This window comes from Leuresthes tenuis, unplaced genomic scaffold (genome assembly GCF_036924035.1).
Source record: "Leuresthes tenuis unplaced genomic scaffold, fLeuTen1.0.hap1 SCAF_18, whole genome shotgun sequence".
In the NCBI taxonomy this organism is placed as follows: domain Eukaryota; kingdom Metazoa; phylum Chordata; class Actinopteri; order Atheriniformes; family Atherinopsidae; genus Leuresthes; species Leuresthes tenuis.
In genome coordinates this window covers 19,399,754-19,424,216 of record NW_027325372.1, presented here as the reverse complement: position 1 = coordinate 19,424,216, position 24,463 = coordinate 19,399,754, and the positions used below count along the sequence as shown (strand labels likewise).

General features: G+C 40.9%; 2 protein-coding genes across 2 annotated transcripts; one reads left to right on the top strand and one right to left on the bottom strand.

The window, feature by feature from the left end:
• Nucleotides 1-208: 208 nt before the first annotated feature.
• Nucleotides 209-13,992, bottom strand: LOC140274943 (SH3 domain-binding protein 5-like). The gene is made up of 9 exons (XM_072370329.1): nucleotides 13,646-13,992; nucleotides 13,212-13,274; nucleotides 11,201-11,329; nucleotides 5,139-5,303; nucleotides 4,870-5,000; nucleotides 4,569-4,611; nucleotides 3,491-3,707; nucleotides 2,958-3,338; nucleotides 209-1,458 (listed from the first exon to the last, which is right to left on the bottom strand). Exons 1-9 carry the CDS (start codon nucleotides 13,721-13,723, stop codon nucleotides 1,286-1,288), a joined length of 1,380 nt encoding a protein of 459 aa, XP_072226430.1. The 5' UTR covers nucleotides 13,724-13,992; the 3' UTR covers nucleotides 209-1,285.
• Nucleotides 13,993-15,361: 1,369 nt separating this feature from the next.
• mturn (maturin, neural progenitor differentiation regulator homolog (Xenopus)) lies at nucleotides 15,362-24,194 on the top strand. Its single transcript, XM_072370331.1, has 3 exons — nucleotides 15,362-15,873; nucleotides 21,407-21,529; nucleotides 22,732-24,194. Exons 1-3 carry the CDS (start codon nucleotides 15,715-15,717, stop codon nucleotides 22,837-22,839), a joined length of 390 nt encoding a protein of 129 aa, XP_072226432.1. The 5' UTR covers nucleotides 15,362-15,714; the 3' UTR covers nucleotides 22,840-24,194.
• Nucleotides 24,195-24,463: the final 269 nt, after the last annotated feature.

The following is a 24,463-nucleotide window of genomic DNA, read 5'->3' as shown; positions in this document are numbered from 1 at the left end:
ACATTGATGGAACAATAAATTCTGAGTTACACCTGTCAATTCCAAAAGGAAATGTAAGGCTAAATCAATCTCACGAGAAAGCAAATGATGCAGTCACGCAACGACACTAGAAGTCAACACGTCACACACAGGACATGAAATCAATGTCTTGGAGTTAAAGTGTGGAGCTCAATGCAAAAGAGATGTTGTGAGAGGAGAACTTTCCATATTTAAAAGTTACATGAAACACATGTTTATTGCTTATAAACACAACAGTCACCACAAAACAGTTAATATACAAGAATACATGAGTATAAATATAGAGTATTTCTACTACATGGTAATATTTAAACATCTGTCAAAAAACACAACACACATTCACAAAAAAGATTCACTCAGCCACACAAACAAACTACCTCAAAATGGAGTTTGAACTTTGCACTCAGTTATACATTCACTCAGTCTTTCACGAATCCAAATGGAAGACCATCTATGTCTAAAAGGTGTTAGGTCAAATTTTAAGTCAGCGTTTAGTGCTCAGAGTACTGCTTGCACTCGACTTTCTTCCTTCACATATCTCCGAAATTGACTCCACATGCTTTTCAAAGTGATAGAAGTCAAAAAGGGTGGGACTCAAAAAATAAAGGCAGAAGAAGAACAAGTTTTTGTCCCATTTTGATCCTCACGTGGGATCAAAGTAAATAGGCCCAAATGTCCTTTAGTGGTGCAAACTGTAGCAGGTTAACGGGAATTAAAGATTACTACATTAACTTGGACACATCACTGCATAGCTAAAGACAAGTTACACCATTGCTGAAATGACTAACAGCCTCTAGAGTGTGAACAGAAGATTTGTCTTAGTTTTATGGCACGTAAGATGAGGAGTATGGCCTCTTATGGCCTCTTAGCAAATACACAGCAAGGAAAAGCCTATCCATTTGCAAACAGCTCTTTGTCGTGGAAAACAAGAGGTGTTTGGGGAAATGTTTTCACGACCCTTCAATAACACTAGTGCTAATACTGCAGATGTGAAATAGAGAACACATGTAGTCCTCTAATTTGTTTACAATATCCACATGGTTTCACAATTTGTTCAACAAGGGTATACTGACATTAAATACACTACATTTAGCACCTTTCATGTGATAATACTGATGTTTACACAATATTGAGACTGAGTCACGAGGGAGGGCAGCTTACTGTCCTGTTGCTCTCAGTGGCACTTTATCCTGCTGTGGCAGTGAGTCCATGTTGAAGCTTGAAGCTGAGCACAGTCAATGTTTCAGGTGCGACAGTGTCTAACGATTTAGACACTGTTGAGTAGCAGAATGGTAGTGGCGGAGCTGGGAGAGGAGTCCTCAGGGTCAGTGTAGTGGGGGTCTTGCTCATTCTCTGAGTCCTCTTGTTTTTGTGTTACTGTCAAGGTTAGCTTGCTCAGACCGGCTTCTAATGTGGCCTCCGCTCCTTCTGCTCTGTCACCTGGAACACAACAAAATAAGAGAAGGAGCACTACTTGATCAATCTGCAAAGTAAACCAGGGCCAACTGTCTGTACAATAAAGCTAAAGAGGATTGAGAACGGGGACTTTAGCCATGCTTGAAAATCCTAATATGAAAATTGCAGAATATACGTTTAAGATGTGAGACTCTGTGTGCTCCAAGGGTGTACAAGGGCTCCTTTTGTAATGCGAAAAATCTGAACTAAAAAACAGTTTGAGGTCTTATCAGTAAGAAAGTAGAAAGGCAAAGTAGTCAAACCACTTCCTATAATGCTTAACCCTTGTTGCACACAACTATCACAGTGAACACAGGCTCGCCAGTCTTGTGGCGTTTGGCACAGGCCAAGTCATTTTTGTGATTTTTGATCATTTGCATACCTATATGTAGGGTTGTGCATTGAGTCAAAAATGTTTGAGAACCACCAAAATAGACTAGCTAGCTAACTAGCTAAAGTGTCTCTCCATCCTGGGCTTATGGATGAAGTTGTGACGCTCAAATCCTGACTTATTTGTTCTTCCACCTTCTCTTCTTGCAACAGCTGTGACTCACTAGTTTTCAAGTTTTTTGTTAATGAATAAGCTACTTAGCAACCAGATGCCAACAACAACAAGCCATGACACTGATGCACAGCCCAGGCATACCCACTGCTATACAGAGTCATGTTCTTCAGCAAATATTTCAGCTACCTGTGCTTAACCAGAGTATTTTTACGTCTACATTACAAGTTAGATTAAAAGAAAAAAAAAATAGTAGTCCCATTTTTGTTCTTCAACAGAAACACTTCTACAGTTTCATACTGTTTCTGGATGGGAGTAATGCTGCTTTCACTGAGGAGAATATGAATACCCCACCACCCAATTTATTGTATGTTTTCTGTTTAAAGTAATATTCTACATAAGTCTTAATATTTGCCAATTAATTAAATCAACTCTAGATGTGATATGCATGGCTTTGTTTGCAAATTACAACACATTTTTACTTTATCAATCCCACTCTGGGTCATTTAAGAAAACATCTCCACTTCATGCTCCAGAAAGGATTTGGTAGCTACAGGTAAACTAAAACAGGCCTCTAGATAACAGTCAGGAACTAAGGATAAAAGATTTACAGATCTTTCTATCTTCCAAAGGCAAAATTTCGCCAAGCAGGGCAACTCAGGCCTTACCTTCACACACTTTGAAGTTCTGACAGTGTGTTGTTCAAACATATCTGTTTGTGAATGGGAAGACGTGGCAGCTTAATTCCTCTTCTCTAGTTTTACAGCGGCGTGCTCATCAGTGTGTGTGTGTGGGATAGTGAAAAGGTGCAGCTTGCATAGAATAGGAAGTGCTGTATGAATGTGCATGTGAATGCGAATTTCTCTATAAAGTGCTTTATAGAAATATCCCGAGATTACAAAACATTTATTGTACTATTTCCCCCAAAAAATGTAATTACTTCTTCAAACATTTGTCAACCAGCTGTCATTTTGACACACACCTCTCTCCTGATCGCAGTCTGGAGAGGAAGCTCCACTGCACTGGCTGCGAGGGCCCAGGAGAGGTGAGGCGTGCCCAGAACCGCACACTGAGTCTGGGTCGTGAGAGCTGCCGGGGCTCACTAAGCCCAGACCACCAGGACACAGGGAGGAGAGGATGGAGGAGGAGGAGGAGGGAGAGGAGGAGATGTAGGAGCAGGGAGTGTAGAGTGAAGGGGAGGGGAAAGGGCAAGGCACGTTGAGAGGGGTGGAGGCAGAGGTTGGAGGATGGGAGCAAGAAGAGTTAGGCGAGGAGGGCATTGCTTGGTGTGAGGAGGTGGTGTGAGTGTCGGCCTCCTCCTCTGAGCTGTGACTGCCCTCTTCGTCAATTGATACTGACACCACTGAAACACATACACACACACAGATATGTACTGTAAACATGCAGGCACACAGGTGCACCAACTAAATAAACAAAGAAAAGACAAAACAAAGAAATTTAATGTGGATTGATGAAGGGGGTGACTACTAATCTGTGAGTACCAATCATACTCACTTGACAGACCGTCTGACTCCATCTTGAAGTTGGCGATGTCCTCGTTGTCTTCGTCTCCCTCAGCACCAACGCCTTGCTCCCTGGTTCCCATGGCGAGGGAGCGTCGCTGGGCATGGATCTCCTCTGAGATGCTTTCCAGGTTGCGCAACGCTGTGCGGTACTCGGCTTTGGCGACAACAACTTTGGCCTGGCGCTCATCCACCTGACGCTTGAGTTGCTAGGGCAGAAAAAAATCAACAAACATAAATAAAACTGTGCAAATTAATGATATACTTCAAGAAATACAGGAAAGTTTTCTAAATGTATACAAGCAGGACATTTAGACGATCAAGCTTGTCTCCTATGAGTAAAAGGCCATTTTAACAGTGGAGCTTTGAGCTAAAATGGCAAAGTCAAGCAGATCTTTAGCAGCTACTCAGTCATGTGAAAAGGAAAACACACCCTCTCTGTCAAAGAGTTTATAAAAAAAAGTGCAGCTCTGCTAAGGTCCCAACAGGTTGAAGTGTGGATTTAAACTGGATCATTTCAAAACCTTGATTCTTTTCTTTTTTTCTGTTGCATGAGCCACTTTCAGCCAAGCTTCAGCTGTCAGATGGCCTCACATTGGACTAGAATACTTTGGTGTACAGAGGAGTTCATGGCTGACTCAATAACTGTAAGGTGACCAGGTCATGTGGCTATGAAACAAGCCCAAATCATCAGCCATGCACCACTTTTTTTTGACAGTTTGTTAGAGAGATGGAAGTGTGTCACTCTACTGTACAGATGAATAGAATAGAATAGCCTTTATTGTCATTATATATATATATATATATATATATATACAGTGCATACATCAATTAATGGGGCTAAAGGCATTGCAATTATTTTGAAAGCCCTTAACTGAAAGTCATAAACTGAAATTCTAGACATTAAAATGTTGACCTCAGCATAAGATGGAAGGTAAACTGTCCACCTGGACATGAGTTACTGAATGTGAGACATTTCAGTGTGGTGGGTGGAGAACCCACAAAGTCACCCTTAATCATAAGCATGCCAAAGATTTGTAAAAAGCCAGTTGCTTATCTAATATACATACCTCAAGCTGTAGATAATATTTGGCTTTCAGTTCAAAATAGGGTCTGCAGGGGGAGAAAGAGAAGTTAAACTGAGAGAGGAGAAACTGTGAGAAAAACAGTCCTCTGTGAGCACTCACATTCCTTGGCTCTTACAAAGGAAGCACACCCCAACACTGCACAACCACCACATGAAACATCTGGACAGCATTAGATTACTTAAATGGAGCCCCTATTTCTCTCACACAAACCCGCTCACATGGTAGTAGGCCCAAGCAGGGCGAAGTCATTTCCACTATCATAATGGAAGCACAAAACACAGACCTTGATTTGTTGATGGAGCGCTTCAGTTTCTTCTCCAGCTGTCTCATGTGGCTGATGCAGGAATTGTAGTTAGCTGCTGTTTTTCTGTGTTCGGCTTCGCTCTGGGTTCTCGCCTGCTCTGCCTCCATCACCTGGAATAGTCAGGACGGACGGTTTATTTTAGCTCAGGAAGAAAGAAGGCTTTCTTCAGTGTCGGTACTGCAACTGGCCACCTCCTGTTAGGACAGAACATTTGTGTAATTTTTGGTTTTGTTGCACAATGTACTTACTCTCTGTGTGGCATGGTTGAGCATTTCCTGCCAAGCAGAGTCAAATTGGCGGGTGTCCTCCTCCAGAAGCCTCTCCTCAGCCAGGGCGATGGTCTCCTTGGCTGCCCTCAGGATCTCCACTGCCCGCTGGAATTCCTGAGTGGCTTTTTGGGCCTCAACCTGAGCCTGCAGTTCAGAGAGAAAATAGCCCACAGTTATAGCTCCTTCTACGCAGACTGGAAACTAAGAATCCAACTTAAAGATACCGTTCAACTTTCAAGGAGTAGAGTTTAGGGCAAGGAACTCCATCACAGAGACAGATGATTCACTTAAAGAGCCAATATTATGCTCATTTTGCTACATTGGCATTTAATTAGAATATGATTACTTGCATTAATATTCAGAAAAACACATTATTTCTTTCATACAGTACATTAATGTAGCATCCCTTGTCAGCCTCTGTCTGAGATGCTCTGTTTTAGTGACTGTCTCTTAGAGGCACAACTTCCCATTTGCTCTGATTGATCAGAAATGGTGAAGATGAAGGTAGGTGTTCCCTCAGCAGGGGTTACACAAATTTGTTAGATTTAAACAAGTGACAAAAGAAAAGTCTGGACTGCAAACAAGGCAGTTCAGGTCGGTGACTTTTAATTACCCTTGTTAATTACCCTTGTAGTGGATTTGGGCTGTGTGACTTCACAGATCCTTTACATGCGCAAAAAGCTACATGATACATCGAGGAGAAGGCAAAAGCCGCAAAAGAATATATCCTCTTTAGGGTGTCATTAAAACTGAAAAAGTGACAGTTGGCCTAATCCATAACATGTTGCAAGCCTGAAACCAATTAAAATCTTCTTTTTGGTTGTAAATCTAAAGCAAGTTGCACAAATGTTACGTCTTAAATAGTCTCCATGCAGCCGAAGCCCTTAGACTGCTGTCGCTGTTTCTGTGCCTGTGTGCATGTTTGACCTACATTTCCTCTGCAGGAACCATGGTTGATTTTTTATGACAGCCTAAGAGGGACTAAGGAGATTTGCTATTGCATACACACTCATAGAGAGCGAGACAGCCATGACTTGATCCAATAGACAAACAGAGGATTTGTATCGAAGGAAATCTGACATGTTGTCAGTGGGCTCATCCTGCCCACAGTCGCAGTCAATAGGGGAACTATTGTCATCACCATGGACATATTTGGACCCACTTGCTCTGCTCCAACAGGCGTGAGTTAAAGGTCAGGCTATTGGCTGAATGCCAACAGTAAGCAGTTACTGTAACTGATCAGATTTCCAAGTATGAGATCAAAATCATTTGGAAAGTTTGGTTTGCCATGTAGTTCTTGTATTTGTAAATCAAATATAGACCTTTATCTTAGAAGATGAAATCCATTAGTTTAAGAAAAATAAAAAGATAAAAGAAAGAAAAATGATAGGGAACAATAATGAGAGGTGAGCACATCCCAGAAATGTTCTGTAATGCAAACGGAACCATTAGGTTTAGGTAGGGATCAATGTGAAACCCTGTGATACCCATCATAAAACAACACCATTGTTCAGATTTCCAAGTTAGAAAACAAGGATTGTTGATAGTAGTTATTTGAACTACTATTCATTTCTTTTTCACAAGTTATTTTTCATGGCTTAACAGTTCAATGTTGAAGTTAAGCTCTCACTCTGTCTGTTTTTTTTTTTGTCTTTTTTATAAATAGTGTCTGTCACAGTGGTTATTGCTCTGTTTTAACTATAGGCTACTGCTTATTTGTTTTGACTGTATATAAGAATGGAAAAAAACTTGCTTATCTACTTTTTGTTTCTACCCTTGGCTGTTTTGAATATATTATTGTTGCAGCTTTTACTATGAACTTAAGCCAGTCATTCTGTTTCAACCACCTATTGTTTGAAGGAAAGTTTTCCTATAGTAAAAGCAAAACCAAGATGCAATTTCTTCCAATTTTGCTTCCAAGGAGCAAGACTTTGCTTAAAACAATAATACATAAAACAATAATAATCACTTTACACTGATCGATGAATCATACAAGCATAGAAAAGCACCTAACGCAAGGAATGAACTAGTACTGTCTACACACAACAGACAACTTATCAAAGAACCGAGTTTAAATTTCATCTTTAAGCACTTTGTTACTAGTAGCCTGTTCTAACAATTTGTTCCCATTTCTTTAGTTGCATCTTTGGAAAATACAGTTTAAGCAGAAGCAACAGATGAGTCGTTTTACTTTTCAAGCCAGAAGCAACGCACATTGCATGATAACAGGTCTAATAAAGACGCTCGTACCAAAAATTGACTTTCAGCATTGTTACAATGGTGTTAACAAAACTCTGTTTTTGCCTTGTATACTGTATCTTCATTCATGTTTGCACATGTTTCAATAAAACCATTTTCTCTTTATATATATATATATATATATATATATATATATAAAGCTCATAGCATAAGTATATGCTATAGCATATATGCTATGCTCATAGCATAAGTATATATTATGAGCTTTGGCTAAAGACATTTGCACAGAATCGTTTTTATAATTAATTATTTATCATTAAAGATTCATCTCCCAAGAAGGGCTCCACACAAAAATTCCTTCTGTATACTGTAGACACTGGAATGTTTAAGTAAATTAGCATATAGTTATTGAAATCTGCATTTCAGTTCCAGTGTGTAACATTCGAGTTATTGGCAGAACTGCAGTATAATTTATAACTATGTTGTTATTCTTAGTGTAGAATAGAGTAAAAACGGAACCACTGCATGTTCACTATCATAGAAATGATCAGTTTATATCCAAACACATTGTGACTCGTCCTCCTCGTCCTCACCCTCCACCATTTTGCACTGCTTCTGACAGTAGCCCAGAAAGGACAAACCAAACAATAACTCTAGAGCTCATCTTGTCCCTTTTTGTAGTTGGACAGTAGGTAGGAGTACTACATTGTTGCAGTTTGTAAATTATGCCACTAGTCGCTGCTGTCAATACATTCTGCACACTATTGCTTTAAAATATTCTGACGTATTTCTAGTCTGCTTTTTCCTCTATAATGGTTTGTATCAACTGCAGAGGAAAACATTTGGCTGCGAATTGACGCTTAAGGTAGCTAGTGGCTGACGGTCTATCTCAATGCTGTATGCCAGAGAGGTAGATCATGTGTGCTTATAAAAGCTTTTTAGTTAGATAAGACAACATGTTGCAACTGTCATTCAACTGAAAGATGTAAGTAATTTTGTTCACACCCTTCGTCATGGCTCACAACAGTGTAAAATATTGCTAGTATGAGTGTTTCCAAGCCTTTAGTTTAGGAAACAATAAAGTCCTTATAAGGAGGAGAGGCGTGGAGTGGGTGGAGCAGCTGAGGAAAATAATTAATAAACCTAAAGGAAGAAATACACACACACACAGACATATATATACACATAGAAGCAAAATACACTACAATGTTGCTACACCATTATTTATTTAGTTTGCATACCTGAAAAGGAATGGGAAGAAGTGCACACTTGTTTGAGTTTAAATACATTATTTTTACAATGCTACTGTCTGCCACATGGACGACACTCTGCTGTTTGCCTTGATAACATGTAGAGAAACACATTGTAATAAAACCCTGTCATCTTTATTGAGCGTATCTGCCCGCAGGAACAAACGCTGTGTGGTTATGTTTGGGCACAAGAGTGGTGACAGTAAGCTGAGAGCTGTGGGCCACAATATCAAACAAATTAGCAGAAAGAGCTGCAGAAAATCCAGCCTGGGAACCAGACAATTCTCAGAGCAGCTTCATATGCTCTGGTAGAATGACAGATGGTAGAATTGACACTGGCCTCGCCTGTGCCAGGCAGATGACAACTATAGGAATTACATGCGGCCGGTTTGATATGAAAACTGAGGAGAGGCCGCAAAGACCCATTTTTGTAGTCAATCAAGCTGCTTCTGTTCTGGAAGGGTAATTTTTATAGGTTAACCTGTCAGTATATTGGCGTCATATTAACCTGTGTAGAACCCCATGTTTAAGATAAAGCCTCCAACAATGATGTGAGCAATCAGAGACAAATTATAGAAAACAAAAAAACTGGAATCTCCTGAGCCTTTTTTCTCCTCTTTTTTTCTAGCACAATCCGACAGCGGTTAGAAATAATATCCATGGTTGCTGAGGCCTCTGGAAGGGTGAAAAGATTGAGAAGAGGGAATATAACCACTTGAGAAACTGGCAAAGATGAATCCCTCGTTTTTGTACCGCATCGTGACCCATTTCCCAGACTCTATGAGGAGAAGGGTAAGAAGGAAAACAGACGGGGACGATGGATATTTGATGAGAAAACAGGCAGAAAGAGGAAAGGAAGCGAAACTCTTTAAAGCAACATCCATCATTGTTGTTTTTATGTCAGAATGGAGAGCTGCACTAAAATTCTCTGATTTCCTAAACAGAGCAGCCTTTCTCATACAGGTTCAGTGTGTTTTCATGACGTTTCAGTTACAGTTGACGTTTCAACTGTTGACCAGACGAGGTGGATATGGGTTTCTCAATAAAAAATGAGACAACAAATCTTTGCAAGTAACACCCAACAAAGCTGGAGGGCACAATTTCCCATTGTGTTTATGACACAAAGCTTACTGAGCTACAGACAACATGCACGTGATAGGCTTTGTTACAAGTTAATCATGATATTATGGAGCCCACATTTTGTGTTACTAAGAATATGTAATAGGATCATTTTCTCTAAAAAAAAAAAGAAAAGCATGAGACACCGTCACCTCGTGATATTCCCTGTGACTCCTCATATCACCCAACTAAAGGATGTTTCTGATGTGTGTGTGTGTGTGTGTGTCACCATGCAATAGACTCATTTCAATTCATGTCTCAGACACAGTTACAGTCTGGCACTTTGTCTCTAGAAATTCACTCTGTTTACAGTTTCTGCACATGCGAGATGGAGGGCAAAAGTGTAGAGAGAAGTGGCTGGAACACAGGCTGAAGGTGGGGGCGGGTGGGGTGAGGAGTGTGGGGACAGACAGACAGGCAGCGAGGTGTAAGAGACTGCTGGGTGAAAAGGACAAAAAGATAGGACAGGACAGGCGAATTCCTACACACTATCCTCCCCTAAGTCTGTCGGAATGTGGGGGGAAAAAAGGGGGGGGGCAGCGGGTGATGAGACTGGCTAATGGGTGGGGGTAGGTAGACTTTGGTCAATGCTTGTGTTTGTGCTGGAGGGTCAACCAGGGCAACTCTGAATCCTTTTAAAATGGGTCATGTTTTAAATATTAAACATTCATCCATAAATCATAACCACACAATTCGCCAGTTTAACTTGAGGCCAGTATCAGCTTTGGTTTATCGAAACACATACACTAACACCCCTACACGCACGCACAAATCCAAAGACTTTTGATCATGTCACATGAACACAGGGTCGATCAACAATCAAAACCTCCCTGTAACCCAAAGCCCACCACCTGTGACCATCAGCAGTGATGCCGGTAGCTGCTAGCCTGTCATATTGCAACAAGAAGTAAGCAAGAACACAGACAAGCGCATGCACACTGACACAAACATAAATACTCTTATAATCTATATATAATAATCTATTTCAGCTCTGCTCTGACACACAAATGTCAGCCTATTGAAATAGGGGGGCTGGACGTCTACATTTTTGTTGATATCCAATCAGATCAAACCTTTGACAAGCTGAAATATCTAGACCAAAAAGTACACAACTCACTGCAGGGGGAACTGCACAGTTTGGAGTTCAACCCAAGTTGAACTGGGAAGTTGCTCTACTTGGTAACAACCTGCACTTGCCTAGAAGCATTGAAAAAAATGAAATGCAGCAAAAATGAAATGAAATATGCTACAAGTCTGTCAACTTTCCTCTCAACGACACTAGCTTGGGAATCAGAGGTGAGACTGAGTTTAAAAATAGACACCACGTGACTGCTCCCTTTAAGTAGATATAAGCGGAGCTCTTTAAACTTCTCATCGCTAATCCTCAGTAAGCCTGCACTCACAATCTCTGTTTGCCAACCTCAGAGTCCCTCCAGCAAGCTCATGTGTGAACGTGTGCGAGTGTGTATGTACCTGTCTTGCCACTTTGCGGGCTTCCCAGTAGGGTTTGGAGTCATCCACAGCTCGCCCGATTCTCTTCACCAGCTCATCTAACTTCACCGTTGCTTCCACCAGCACCGCGCGAAACCTCTGACGGCAGTCCTGCACACATGCAAACATGCAGAAATAAGCATACAAACATCTTATGTCATACACAGTCAACTGAGCACGCTGCTGGTTGCTCACTGTGAGCACATTATCTTGCTGGCGTTTGCATTTGGCTGAAAGCACCCTTGTGTCTGAGTGCAGCCTCACAAAGTCACTTGTGAGGCTGTATTATCTCTAGTGTGTAATAATTTAATCATAAGCCACAGCCTTCCTCGAGCTGGCCCTGATAAATTTGGCACCGGAAAGAAACTCCTCCAATTCAAGTCTTCACTGAACTATTACTCAAACATACGTGCATGTGTTTCCATACACGGCTGGACAGTTTCTCATCCATTTTTCTTGTTCCTTTGGGTGTTACTGCACTCAGGGTGGTTGAGCAACCTTTTATAAATTCTTTGGTAATGAAGAACTCCTGCTTGTAAGAAATAGCACAGTACTAAAGGAAGTGGCAACGTGACATTATACTTGTTATTCATAGATCTCTTCTGATCAGATTTACCGAATCAGGCCTCTTTTCATGGGCTTGTCAACGTGTGTATATCTGCATTGGGGAAGTTGCGTCTATTTGGGCTGCAATTTGCAGAACAGGGGTTTGAAAGGTAGCACCTGCATCCTGTTCGCAGAACTGACGGAGAAGTAAATGAGAGGTTAACGAGGGAAAAGGGAGATTGTGCTGCAGGAAGCCCACTTCCTGTGACATCATAGCATTTCCTGACCTCCCACTCCTGCATTGAGATTGTGACGGGGCACTGAATCCAGGAGGCAAATCCTGTAAGTTGCACGCAGATACACGCTGTTGGATTTTTATGCTTCTGCCTGAGGCACACACGCAGTCTTATATCTGTGTCAAAGAACACATGAGGTTTAGGGTTGTGTTTCCAACACAGAGTCACAGAGTATGAGCATGGATTTAACCTCACTGCTGGACCTTTTCCTGAATACTCTGAATCTACAGTACACCAACCTTAATTCATTTCAGACTGGAAAACTTGCCAGCAACTCTTCCAACATTCTTAAGACCATTACATACATTTTTCTTCCCAAATAATTGCTTTCTATATTCATATTAGTCATCTTATTGTTGAAAGTTTCACAAAAAAATGACAAAGGTCCAATATTCGACTAGAAAACAGGAATAATATAAATGTTACACAATTCATCTGTCTCACTCTGGGGTGTTGTGCTTATTCCAGCTGTGGTTTCAGGAGTTTGGATGTGAATGTAGATCTAATGAGAAACAGACGAGGCCAACTTTTAGGATAAGTAAAACTGCGGCCTGGCTCTGGAATGTTTGAGCTTTGTCGAACACTATCCCAGCCAGCACACATCTGAATGCAAGCAAAGTGCAATAAAAGCCCACTTTATTAAACATCAATCTCTCTCTGGTTCTTCGCTTGATTTTACAGCCTTCTTCCTCTGTAAAAGTGTTTGATTTGTGTCTTTAAAAGAAGGTGGGGGCTGTTACAGGGCACTTAGGATTCAGAATGCTCCAAATGTGCCACTGAAAAATCAAATCTATAATTCGTGTAGAGGTTTGGGTTTATACAGTGCAGGAACTAGATTCTCCACTTCACTTTTTCCTCATTTTCCTTTTATCACATGGATGGAAAATGTCCATATTCCTGAGTCATTCCATGTGAACTGTTTCAAAGCAGTGACGCTGTTGCTAGGTGAGCCTGGAAAAAACACGCAAACTCACACTGGAAACAAGAGGAGCCTAAAAGATTTTGCACTTATTTAGAGTAAAACATTGGATTTAAAGAGTGAAAACTCTGACTTAAAGGTTCCCCCTCGCTCAGGCAAGGCTGCAAACATTTACCCACAACAAGGGAGACACAGTAATGATAACGACCACAGTGTTGGTTCTTTGTCTTACCTCCAGTTCACTCTCCCAGCGGTTGATGTCATCTGTAGACTGGTTCAACTTCTCCAGTTCTCCCTGTTTACAGAAAACAGGCATGCATGGGAACACACAGAGACCAGAAGGACTGTTAAATCAGATTGTATATAGAGAGGCTAAACTGTGGGACTTCTGTTTACCAAATTACTGAGCAGACAGCCTGCTGCACTGAGCATCTACTCACACTGGAGCATTTAACCACATTCAGCTGACAATTACTTATTTTAAATTGGCGGATACGGTGTACTACAGTGATCATATGATAATCTAATGTTCTATCACATTTCACTGGCACGGCACGGCACGGCAAATTGTATGTATAAACAACAATACAGACATCTGGGTAGTTTTATTCACTGGACAATCGTTATCCCAGTCGTACCACATCTGGAGCCGCTTTTCTGTCTCACCTGGATTCTGGGGTCCACCTCTTCTTCCTCCTCAGCACACTGCGAGTCGTCCTCACAGTTATTACCATTTAGTTCCATCTTCGTAATATTTTTTTTGGCAAAGAAGCGGGGGTCTTCGGTGCAGACAAAGCTCGGTCCCAGCTGGGTGCTGAATGGCAGAGTGATCCGCCCTGTCTAACCTTTCCGCAGAGCGCACTGCATGCTTCAAGCTGTTAGAGGATAAAGTGTGTAAGAAGAAGCGGAGGTGACAGAGAGTCTGCAGAGCTGCAGGGTGATCCAAAACATACAGCAAAAGACCAGAACCTCAAGGACCGACAGCGGACTGCGCGTATAAAAAAAAAAGCATTAAACTAGCTTTAATGATCAATGGGACTACTTCTGGTTCGTACTTTCACAGTAAATGTCAGGTTTTGCGTCACCTCTGTCAGGTTTAAGAAGGTCAGTCGCTGCAAACAGAGCGCTCGGAAATCAAATGTTCCCTAAAGAGTCTAAGGTATGACTTGTCAAGCTTTAATGATGAGACCATGGCCTGTTTTGAGGTCAGTTCAAGTCCAACACACAGAATAAAACTGAAGCAGAGAGCTTCATGCATTCACATATGCATGCTATTGGCAAGGTCTGAAGTTATTCAAATGTAAAACAAATCTATGCAGGACCAGAGTTTAGACATAACAAGCAACAAATATTAGCCAGAGATTCGAAAAACATAAAGATAGCCCTACAAAACACACCCAAGAGGCATAGTAATCCAACCATTCAAATGCACACATGCATTCATATCTCATGTTTTTAATCTATGAAATAGATAAATAAGATAACATTACTTTATTGAACCTTAATAATACTAATTCTACCAATAATTTCCCAAATCACTCTTATTTTGAAGAGAACCTTTTCTGGTGCATTGGGATCTTCTTCTTCCCAGCTTGCTGGAGCGCCAACGCGGGGCCTCACAGCGGTTCCACTCGCCCTCTGGTGGCACTGGCTCAGACTCCAGGGAGCAGGGAGGGTCAGGCTGGATAATGGCAGCAAGCTGGCTTTATGTAAACACTGCAGACAGTGTTTTTGTTCAGAAGTGGTTCCCACAAGAGAAGATGTCTAAAATTGTGTGTGTGAGTGTGTGAGTGTATGTGTCCAAGAAACTAAAAGACTGTAGTTTGATGCCAGCAGATAGTAGATAGGCACTATCTTTTATACTTTTCATTACCGGAAGTACTTAGTTTACTAGTCAATGTGTAGGCTATTTCTATTCTTTCCCATCACTCATTGGGATAGAATTACGAGTTATTATTAGAGAAGTAGGGGTTTTCTTTCTTATCATAAAATAAGGATGTTATACTAGAAAATATTAAAATTAGGTCCATTAACTGGCCAATGACCAAAAGGTCTGATAAACTTTTAGTTTCGCACAACTTTCCATCTGTATTCTAAGCAGATTCAAAGGCAGTTTAAACACACGCCTCGACAAATAGCTAAAACACTGCTCCTATAAACACAAGTAGAAAAACTGGGTGCATCATTTTCTGTGATTATGTGCGCAGATGCTTGTGTGACTTTTTTTTTTTTTTGGTCGACTTGGTCATGGCGTACTATTTTGAGGTTTAGTATATATGTTGTATCGGCATTTATATCAATTTCGTGGCTTCGCAGATGATTTCACCAGGTTAAAATGTTACAGTATTCTATCTGACAGAAACTTGGAGATTGGCCCGTAAGCACCCCGGAGATGGACGGCTGCCCGGCTTCGCTGTTCGTCATCGCGTTTTTTCCAGCGTCCTCCTGCGTATGCATGCATGCGACCGACGGGCTGATTTCATAACGTGGGGAGGAAGAGAGGAATGGGGCTTTGAGATCGGATGAACACCAGTCCCCGGTAGGATCCGTGCACAAGCAGCGTTATCTTTATTCCCAGGCCATGCAGAGGGTGCAGTAGAGGAGATGCTGTAGGAGGCTGCTGATGCTGCCGTTCGATCAGCTGTTATTTGTGTCTTGAGCATCATCGCCGCGACGGCTAGAGAGATAGAAATCAATCTCCGGAGCCAGGGACACCGTAGACCGGATAACAGAGGATGGAGTTCAAGCATCTGGTGGAGGCGGCGGAGAAGTGGTGCTCCGGGAACCCGTTCGACCTCATATTCGCCGAGGAGAACGACGAGAGGCGGCTGGACTTTTACGCAGAGCCCGGGGTCTCCTTCTACGTGTTGTGTCCCGGAGGTACCGACAGCTTTGTAAGTGAGCTGCTGCAGGGCCTCAAGCTCTATGTATGTGTGTGTGTGTTCTTGAAGGTGTGTCGAAGCTGGGTTGGAGGTGGGGTTGTCTCGGTTAGTCCCGGTTTTTCAGTTTATGGGCGTGTGAGAAAAGACGAGGGGGGCTTAAGGGCGAAGAGGGGAGGGTATGATGTCATTTCTGTTTGTGGGCAAAGCCTCTTTTCGAATTATCAGCAGTAACTGCATGTGATGGCAACACCATCAAGCTGACCGGGTTAAAAACAGCAGGCCGAAAATTTTAAATTTAAAACAAAAAAGGGGCCTCGGAAATTAAATTAAATATATATTTTAGAGAGGAAGATTGATGTCTACCTCTTCCCAACAGCAGATCCACTACGTGAAGACATAGACCAAAAATACTAGATAAGGAAAATCCCACAGTGCTAAAGAAAACATCCTCTTTGCTAAATATCAAAATTCGTGCCTAAAGATTTTGATTTTAGAATGTCTGACGTGCAATCTTAAAATTCTGAGCTACTATCCTTAAACATGACATTTCCCTTTCCTTTTATCTCTGAATTCTGATTTAGTACTTGAAAGATTTGAGGTTAACTTTTCCGATTTACTTATTCTCACTTAGCATCTGAAACATCTGAGGTTAGAATTTCTAACATAATATCTCTGAATTATGACTTTGCATTTCATAATGCAGGCAGCTCACAGTTTTGACATGAACCTTTCTGGATGAATTTATCAATATTCCAATTTACATACTATCTCTCAATTCTCGCTCAGTATCTCAGAGTTCTGACTTCTCGTGTGAAAATTTAGGATTTGTTCTTTATTTAACAGTGACGATTAATCTTTCAGAATTATTATTGAGTTTTCTTGCACAAACTGTCCAAACTTAACCTGCCCCTCATTAGAAATGTTTGCCTGTAGACCAAGACATGGTTTTTGTTGATGTTTCATTACATTGAGTTGGTAGATATTTTTATTAAAAAGCAAATTATTATTTAGAAAAAGTGGGGGTCAAACATCTTGCCCATCTTGTGAGTCGCAATATATAGACCATATATAGGCCAGTTAAAGATCAAACCAGCAATCTTGAGGTTAGAATCCAACCAGTCCACCTCCTGAGCTACATGAAACTGTTTAACAACAATATTATTTGATTAATCCAATCTATCAACATGATAGGCTTTTACTGTGGTCAAATATCAGATCCCTTCATTGTATTTATTTCCCATTAAGTAAAAGCCACATGTTCAGGCTTTGGACAACATCAGAATCAGCCTCAGAAAGCACAGTTCTTATACTGCCTGTGTTGGTAAATGTAACCTCTGTAGGCCATTAAAATTCACACATCTCCACCAGATATTAGAGCTCGATCTCTCAATGCTAGTCGCAGTATAGCTTTGATTGTTATTCACAAGCCATTTTGTAATAGCTCGCTATATCCTATAGAGTGTGGTGCAGTGGTGGCGTTATGAGTCCTGAAGCCCCAAGAGAAAAGGCCCGCCCTCATTGCTCCTCCCTCCTCCCTCCTCCCTCCTCCCTCCCCCCTCCTCCCTCCTCCCTCCCTCCTCCGGTGATACGGCCAACAGGGTGGGAGCAGATGGAGATGACCCAGGAGTCAGGGCGTCTGTTCAGTCAATAACATATTATGTCACACAGACCGTGCCTATGGTGTCTTTGCACGCTTTATCTGGACTGTCCCACAAACAACAGAGCAGCAACGCAGCAGTTTGTTTTGTTTTTTTCAAGCCTGCTGAAAAATAGCAAAACATTTCATCTGCACAATGAAGCCCTCCTAATGAGGATGTCGTCAAAGAAAAATGTGGCAGAGCTTTATCTAACGAACACACATGAAGCAAGTACTTTGATATATATATGCCATATGCTGTGTCTTAGCACCAACTTCTTTTTCCATCTTCCTCCTTCTTCTTTCTCATTATCTACCTCTCAACTCAAAGCTTTCCGCTGCTCCGTAATCTAATCCTTGTCAATTGTTACAGCCCTTTCACTCATGAGTGCACAGATACACACACTGCCCATACGGCCACAGTTCTCTGTCAGCTGTGCACTCTCAAACAAAGTAGAATAACTACCTGTCACTCTGCAGGACTCTTAAAATCTAGTTATTCTCTCTCCATTAATACTGCTATCAGCAGGGCATCTCACGTACCTTTTCTCATTCACAACTCCAAGTGCCTAACCACAGCTCTTAGTTTAAATCTACTTAAAACCAAGTTCTAAACTTAACTCTGAAACCATGTTTAAATGTTAGACTGTGCATAAATGATGGATGTAGCCTCTGGGTCTGAAGCATCTGCAGAGGAGTGCCATAAGCCTGCATTTTCACTGCTTCTCCCTTGAATTATTACCTCAATACATTTTCCTCCATGATTCTCAATCTCAGGTTTCAAGCTTTGCTTTAACTCTTATTCTATATGACAGGATACTTAGAGTGTAGATTATGGCCCTTTTAAGTATTGTTGATTATGCTTCAGGGCATGGCTACACTGATGAAAAAGTCCCGACTTTAAGGGCATCCTCTTGTTTTCAAGTCAGATTAAATCCAAATTCTGAGTACAATCTCTTAAAACCAACATGGCGATGGCCAAGTGCCAAGCTCAGTGCCTCAAAACTGTAGTCCATAAAGCAGTGACTGTGACTCTGTCTTTACATAGTTTATGATGTGAACTCTCAAACAGCTCTTTTAGGTGTGTGAGAAAGGGACTACAGAGGACATCACCTTCACTACCTCTAAACTTAAGGAATTTATATGTGAAGGGTGACATGAAAAAACAATGTAACTGTGCAAAAAGTACAGTAACAAACATATCAATATTTACATTAATATGCGTAATAGAACTGCACTGAACATTAAAGGAATACATTTTTCCTTCCTCGCAGATATAAAAAAAAATTTAATTACGACAAGTGAATATGAGTTGGTTGCCACAACCCATTAAAATTTATACTGTTGGAAAGGAACAAACTTGTCAGGTAGGTCATTTGTTCGTACCCATAAATATGACACCATAATGGCGTCCTGTACAGTAACGTCCTAACAAGTTGCACAACAGAGATATGACACATATTAGCATTTCCACATCAGAGCTGACGTCTTCCTTCAAAAAGCCACAGAATCCTCATAAGGACGGGGGGTTCATGCATTCATGCTTTGTTGATGCATGTTCACATGCACACGTAACACTCCCTTCAGTTTGAGTGTAGAGACAATACCCTGAAGTTAGAATTCACCGCCCATACAAATAAAAGACACCATCACAGGAAGTGAATGCATGACTGCAATATGGCATCTAAACAAACCAATGCATGATGCCAACATATTCTGTATTTGCAGAACAGTTAACAGTTCTGACCATTACCAACAACTACAATGGAAAATGAGCTGACCTGCAGACACTCTACATAAAGAAGACCACAGACAACACACCTGTTGTTTTACTTTTCTTTTTTCTTTTTTAGAACCTAAAAATATAACCTGAAAACATGTCTTTGCCTTAATAGTGAAGGACTGAGGACTTTCTTTTTGTTTCCGTGAAATGAATGCATGCTGGTTTTTCCACCTTTTTTAAATTCCCCGTCAGGCTATTGCAGTAGTTTGAAGCCATGTGAAACAGTGTTTAGCTGCTGAAAAAGCACAACAATTATGACATTTGGCTTTTCAGCTGTTTCTCTGCTCGTAATTTGATGGCCACTGAGGTTAGCTTGTGATGTGAAAACACGTACTCGTGTGACAGTCGGTCCATCAGTGGCAAAACTGGAGCAACAACCCCTGAACAGTCAGACAGAGAGATTGCCAGTAACTCCATCTGCGGAACTGTAGTAATATGTTTATAGACTGCAGTTAGTTTTATTTTATTTTCATGTCACTATCAGGACTTCCTCATGTAGGTGTGTCTCCATACATAGATTGGCACCCTTGCATATTAAGGAGGGGGTTTCAGGCAGTTGACCCTCCTCTCAGATAAAGTTTGGGAAGGTATTTTTCTGCTTAGCTTTACTCAATTCCTGGATTACAATTAGGCTGTTTATTCTCACAAACACCAGAGAGTCAGGTGGGCAAAATAGCAACATGTTGCTGTTTGACATATGCCTACTGCACTACATACTTAAATTGTCTGTCATAAGGTATTTATTTTGTTTGGGACTTTGGGAAAAACAGTGAAATTCTCACAGAAATGTGTCTGAGCGCATTAACACCACAGAAGTTGAAGCTAATCATTTGATACCCAAATGTAATATTTCCTTAATTCTATACCTGAGCCTGAAACAGTTTGAAAGCCTCCTGAAGAGGACTGCCTCACAATTTGAAAACCTCTGTATTAGGCATTTTACTGTTATGACTTATGTGCACAGAGTATTTTAGGATAAAAAGCTTTTGAAAGAATTATTTGATTCCCGTGATGTATAAAAATCTCTTGAAATTTTCTTAAATTTCACATGACAACAATTTCAGACCTTCCACTTAACCAAAATCCAAAACAAGATTCTCATGTACAACATCAGAAATCATGAGTTTCAGAGCTGGGTTACACCTGCCTGTTGTTCTACACGCTTGGCTGGGCACCCCTAATAGCTAATACATAACCAAACAGTGTGGCCTTTAGACTCCAATTAAACAACACTAAAGTAAGCAAAGTAACATCACTCCAGTGGCCTATCACACACAGCTTTATTTATCTAACAGTTCCTGTAAAAAGCTTTGAGTGAGTCGCACACACTTGTCGTAATTGAGGAAGTTGAATTTAATCTGATCAGAACTCTTGGATTTGATAGAAACTGACCCTTACTCGGTGCTGTTTTATTGACTGATAGTACACTTGTTTCCTTTTCTGATTCTCGTCTGAGCTTTGAAGTTAAAACTTCTCATCACAAGTAACAGACAAGCAGACTGGGTTACAAGTTAAAGTTTGAGATAAATGACTGTGTCGTGTACTTGCATGTGTAAGGACACATTTTACTGTTTGTTTTCAAAGATAATAATGTAGGTAATATAGAACATCAAGTCCTGCACAAAAAGTAAAAAGATAAAAATGAAATACATGAAGTAATCATGTATTCTTTGACTCAGTATGACACATCGCTTCCCTACAGGAAATGTTAATTCATGCTATGCACTACTGTTTAAAGGTCTAGAAATCTATCAAATGATTGATTTCTGATTCAGTCATCACATTTAGAATTTTTTCTTTAGGTCGTAGTTTGCTCTCACCCTTTCATGTCACTTGGACTTCTCTGTCCACTATATGTCTAAATGACTTTCATGAAAATATCTTTGGTTTATCAGGTTTCATTTTTGTTCTTTTTTTCACGCTGCATCAGCCCGGTTTCAGCTTTACTTATCAGATCATTATATGTCAGTGTGGCCCACTTATCTGCACCCATTTCATCACATGAAATGCTGTGTTTAAACCAAGTAAAATCAATTCTTGTCATAGTAATTGCTTGCATTGTTTCTTTTCTCCACGGTTGTTGAGAAAGATGTTAATCGCGTGTGTGTATGTATTTCTGCGTGTAGCATGTGTGGAGTGAGAGCGAGGACTGCCTTCCTTTTCTCCAGCTGGCCCAGGATTACATCTCTTCCTGTGGGAAGAAGACTCTGCTGGAGGTGTTGGAGAAGGTTTTCACGTCCTTCAGGCCTGTAAGGAAACAAAAGGCGCTCCGAGAACCACAGTTTACATTTTAACACACTGCTTCAGCCACAACCAGCAAACTTTAACTCTTTAACAGCCCCTACAACATTCTGCTCTCCCTGCTACTGAAAAATGTCATGTTGAAATCCACCCAGACATCTGATATTTCAGTACCGCCTTGCTTATCTCATAGCACATGAAAGTTACAGGAAGCCATGATTCAAGGCTGTATATTAACTTTAAGAATGTCCCTACTGTTTGGTGTTTTCAAAGGTTTTGAAGGGATTTTTATTTTACCTTTACAGTTGCTAACCAGTAGTTACAAAAATCTACCAGCTCAAAGCTCACCAATTAACACCTTATGTAATGGGGACATGAACTTTATAGTCTTATCTGGTTGTCTGGCAACTTTATGGTAACAAGATGAGTGGCTGTACCCAGTCAGCACATAACTTTCCATGAAAACAACTTTTCAGTTGGTTAAGCAAACATGTATAAGATTTCAAAGTTTTTTTTTTTTTATCCACTAGGTAAAGAGACCAGCTAGCTTGTTTACAGTATAATGCTAAGCTAACTCTCAATTAGATTTAGCTTAATATTTGTTGTACAAACGTGAAAGAGACATCAAGTTTCTCAATTAAATTTCTTTACTGAAGTAGATTTACAGTCATTTCAGTCTGATGACGAATATGCTATCAGTGTTAGCCAAGAAACAAGGCATCAATTCATATATGATCATAAAACTGTAGTGGAGATATTTAAAGGAGATCTTATTTTCTGCCATGCATTGTTTAACAAAGACACCTATGGACAAGCTCTACAAAGTTTCAAATGTGTCATTTTCTACCTTCTTGTCAAACTGTACATGCTCACAATAGATTTTGTGATAGCATAAAAGTCAAACTGCTCTCCTTTTGGAAAAATAAATGATGTATTAACAATAGTATATATCGGAAACAAGTGTGTACAGTTTCTGATTAAACTCCGGCAGTAATTAATCTTTAAGTTTGAAATGACTAAATCCAATATATTTCACATAGTTGGGTTACAGTTGTTGCTTGAGGCTGCAAAAGGCAAATTATAAGAGAACTTGAACTGTAAAGCTACTCCCACTTTGAAAATGAAGGGCTGGACATGAGCAACTTAAGTTCCCTTAAAACAAAGACATGTGGCTCTAATATAGTGTTCTTCCTCTTTCTCCTTCTATTAGCTGCTAGGTCTTCCAGACATTGAAGATGATAGTTTTGAGCACTACCACGCTGACATGGAGGGGGAACCTGGGCCCGACCACCAGCAGATGGGGGTTAGCCAGCAGTGATGATCCCCTAAGAAGAGGCATGAGCCTGGGCAGAGCTGTCCTGAAACTCAACACTTTTGCCCATTTGAACAACACCTTTCACACATACTTGCATTCAGTTTGCTGAAAATGCACCACCATGTTCTTGAATGTCTCAGTGGCTTTGCTTCCCAAAGAGTGCACTTTGTTGACCCCCCCCCACCCATCTCTCTTTTTCACACACACACATGCACACACACACACACACTTTGGAGCTACATGAGCAGTAGCCATGTACAATGCAAATATCATAATCCTTCACTGTCTGGTTAGTTAAAGTTCCACAGTACAGCAATATTGCATCAGCTTTGTTATGCAGAAAGACAGACAGATGTTACGGCAATATACAATTCCCCCTGTGGAGATGAATGTGGCAGATAGCTTACTTTCTCTGTTTGTCTCACACAAAGGATGCATGTGAGAAAGATGAAAAGGTAAAAACTGACAGTTTGCGGCTACATGAGGCAACTGGAGTGACAAGAGTTTGAGGAAGGAGAGAGTTCTAGCAGGTGTATTCTTCCACTACGTGGAGGAATCAAGGAGGGAGCCATGTAAGGATGTACAGTTGCTTCTGACACAGATTCAGGTGGGGAAACTCTCAATGTGTGGGAATTCAAACACACTTTACATCCTCGTGCAGGTTACAGTAACAAGCCCTCATCACAATTGCTCCCTGTGAGTGCAGCTCTTCAGTAGCATTCATTATATTTTGAAGTGTGTTTGTGTTTGCAAAGCAGTCCACCTGAAATAGTTTAAAGTCACCTTTTGGCATTCTAATTAGTGTTGCTCTCTTATGACTGTCACAGAGGCCCATGCTGCAGCTTAACCCGCCCCTGGGTCTGCGTGTTTCATAGTCACCTGACACCTTGTGTCTTGTATCCTGTTGTCTTCCTGGTTATTGGTGGTTTAAGGTTTGATCTCATTTCTTTGCACAATTAGAGGATATTCCCTCCTAAAGATTGCCAAATCTCTTTTGGGTGTGTTATTTTAAAGCTATCTCATTTAGAGGTTTCTCCAAGTCGTAAGTTTAACAAGGGCACACCCACACCCCAGGGCGATGTCACAGAGAGGGGGTGGGGGGAATAGTTGTTGTTGTTGACCACCCCCTGCCCTCACTTTTCGTTCAGCTCGGTGTCCCATCCAGTGCACTGCAACGCTTCAGGCCCCATGTCGCTTTCAACCACCAGATCCATATGCAAGACTCTGTTAGAGCTTCTCCCCATTTATTTGTTCATTTGTCTTTCTAATTTGCCTACTTGAATGTTTTGTCATGCTGCGTATCTTCTGTTTGTCCTCTGATGTGTGTGTGACATTGGTCAATAAAATGTGTGAACTGACACTTCCTTAATGGCCTCAAGTTAATGCAACACGAACACCAAACATGGAGGGATTTTGATATCTCAGAGTGCACTGGTGACCTACTGCGGCGCTCACAGCCTGCTGGTGTTACTTAAGCTGACGTCACGTGCAGCTGCGTCAAGCTGGAGTTTTGGGTTACACACAGGAAGCCAATGATTCAAAGTAAAAGCATGAAAGCTGTTTTTTTTTTTTTAAATAAATGTTGAATAACACTTTACATACATAACATGTTGAGCTCTTACAAAGT

What these genes read in the sequence shown, in the direction of transcription:
- LOC140274943 (XM_072370329.1), bottom strand. Translation starts at nt 13,723, where the DNA reads ATGGAACTAAATGGTAATAACTGTGAGGACGACTCGCAGTGTGCTGAG. An exon ending in AATATTATCTACAGCTTGAG is followed by an intron (nt 3,708 to 4,568) that starts GTATGTATATTA and finishes TTTCTGCCCTAG; the next exon opens with CAACTCAAGCGTCAGGTGGA. An exon ending in GGAGTCAGACGGTCTGTCAA is followed by an intron (nt 3,339 to 3,490) that starts GTGAGTATGATT and finishes TATGTGTTTCAG; the next exon opens with TGGTGTCAGTATCAATTGAC.
- mturn (XM_072370331.1), top strand. Translation starts at nt 15,715, where the DNA reads ATGGAGTTCAAGCATCTGGTGGAGGCGGCGGAGAAGTGGTGCTCCGGG. An exon ending in CCGGAGGTACCGACAGCTTT is followed by an intron (nt 15,874 to 21,406) that starts GTAAGTGAGCTG and finishes TTCTGCGTGTAG; the next exon opens with CATGTGTGGAGTGAGAGCGA. An exon ending in TTTTCACGTCCTTCAGGCCT is followed by an intron (nt 21,530 to 22,731) that starts GTAAGGAAACAA and finishes TCCTTCTATTAG; the next exon opens with CTGCTAGGTCTTCCAGACAT.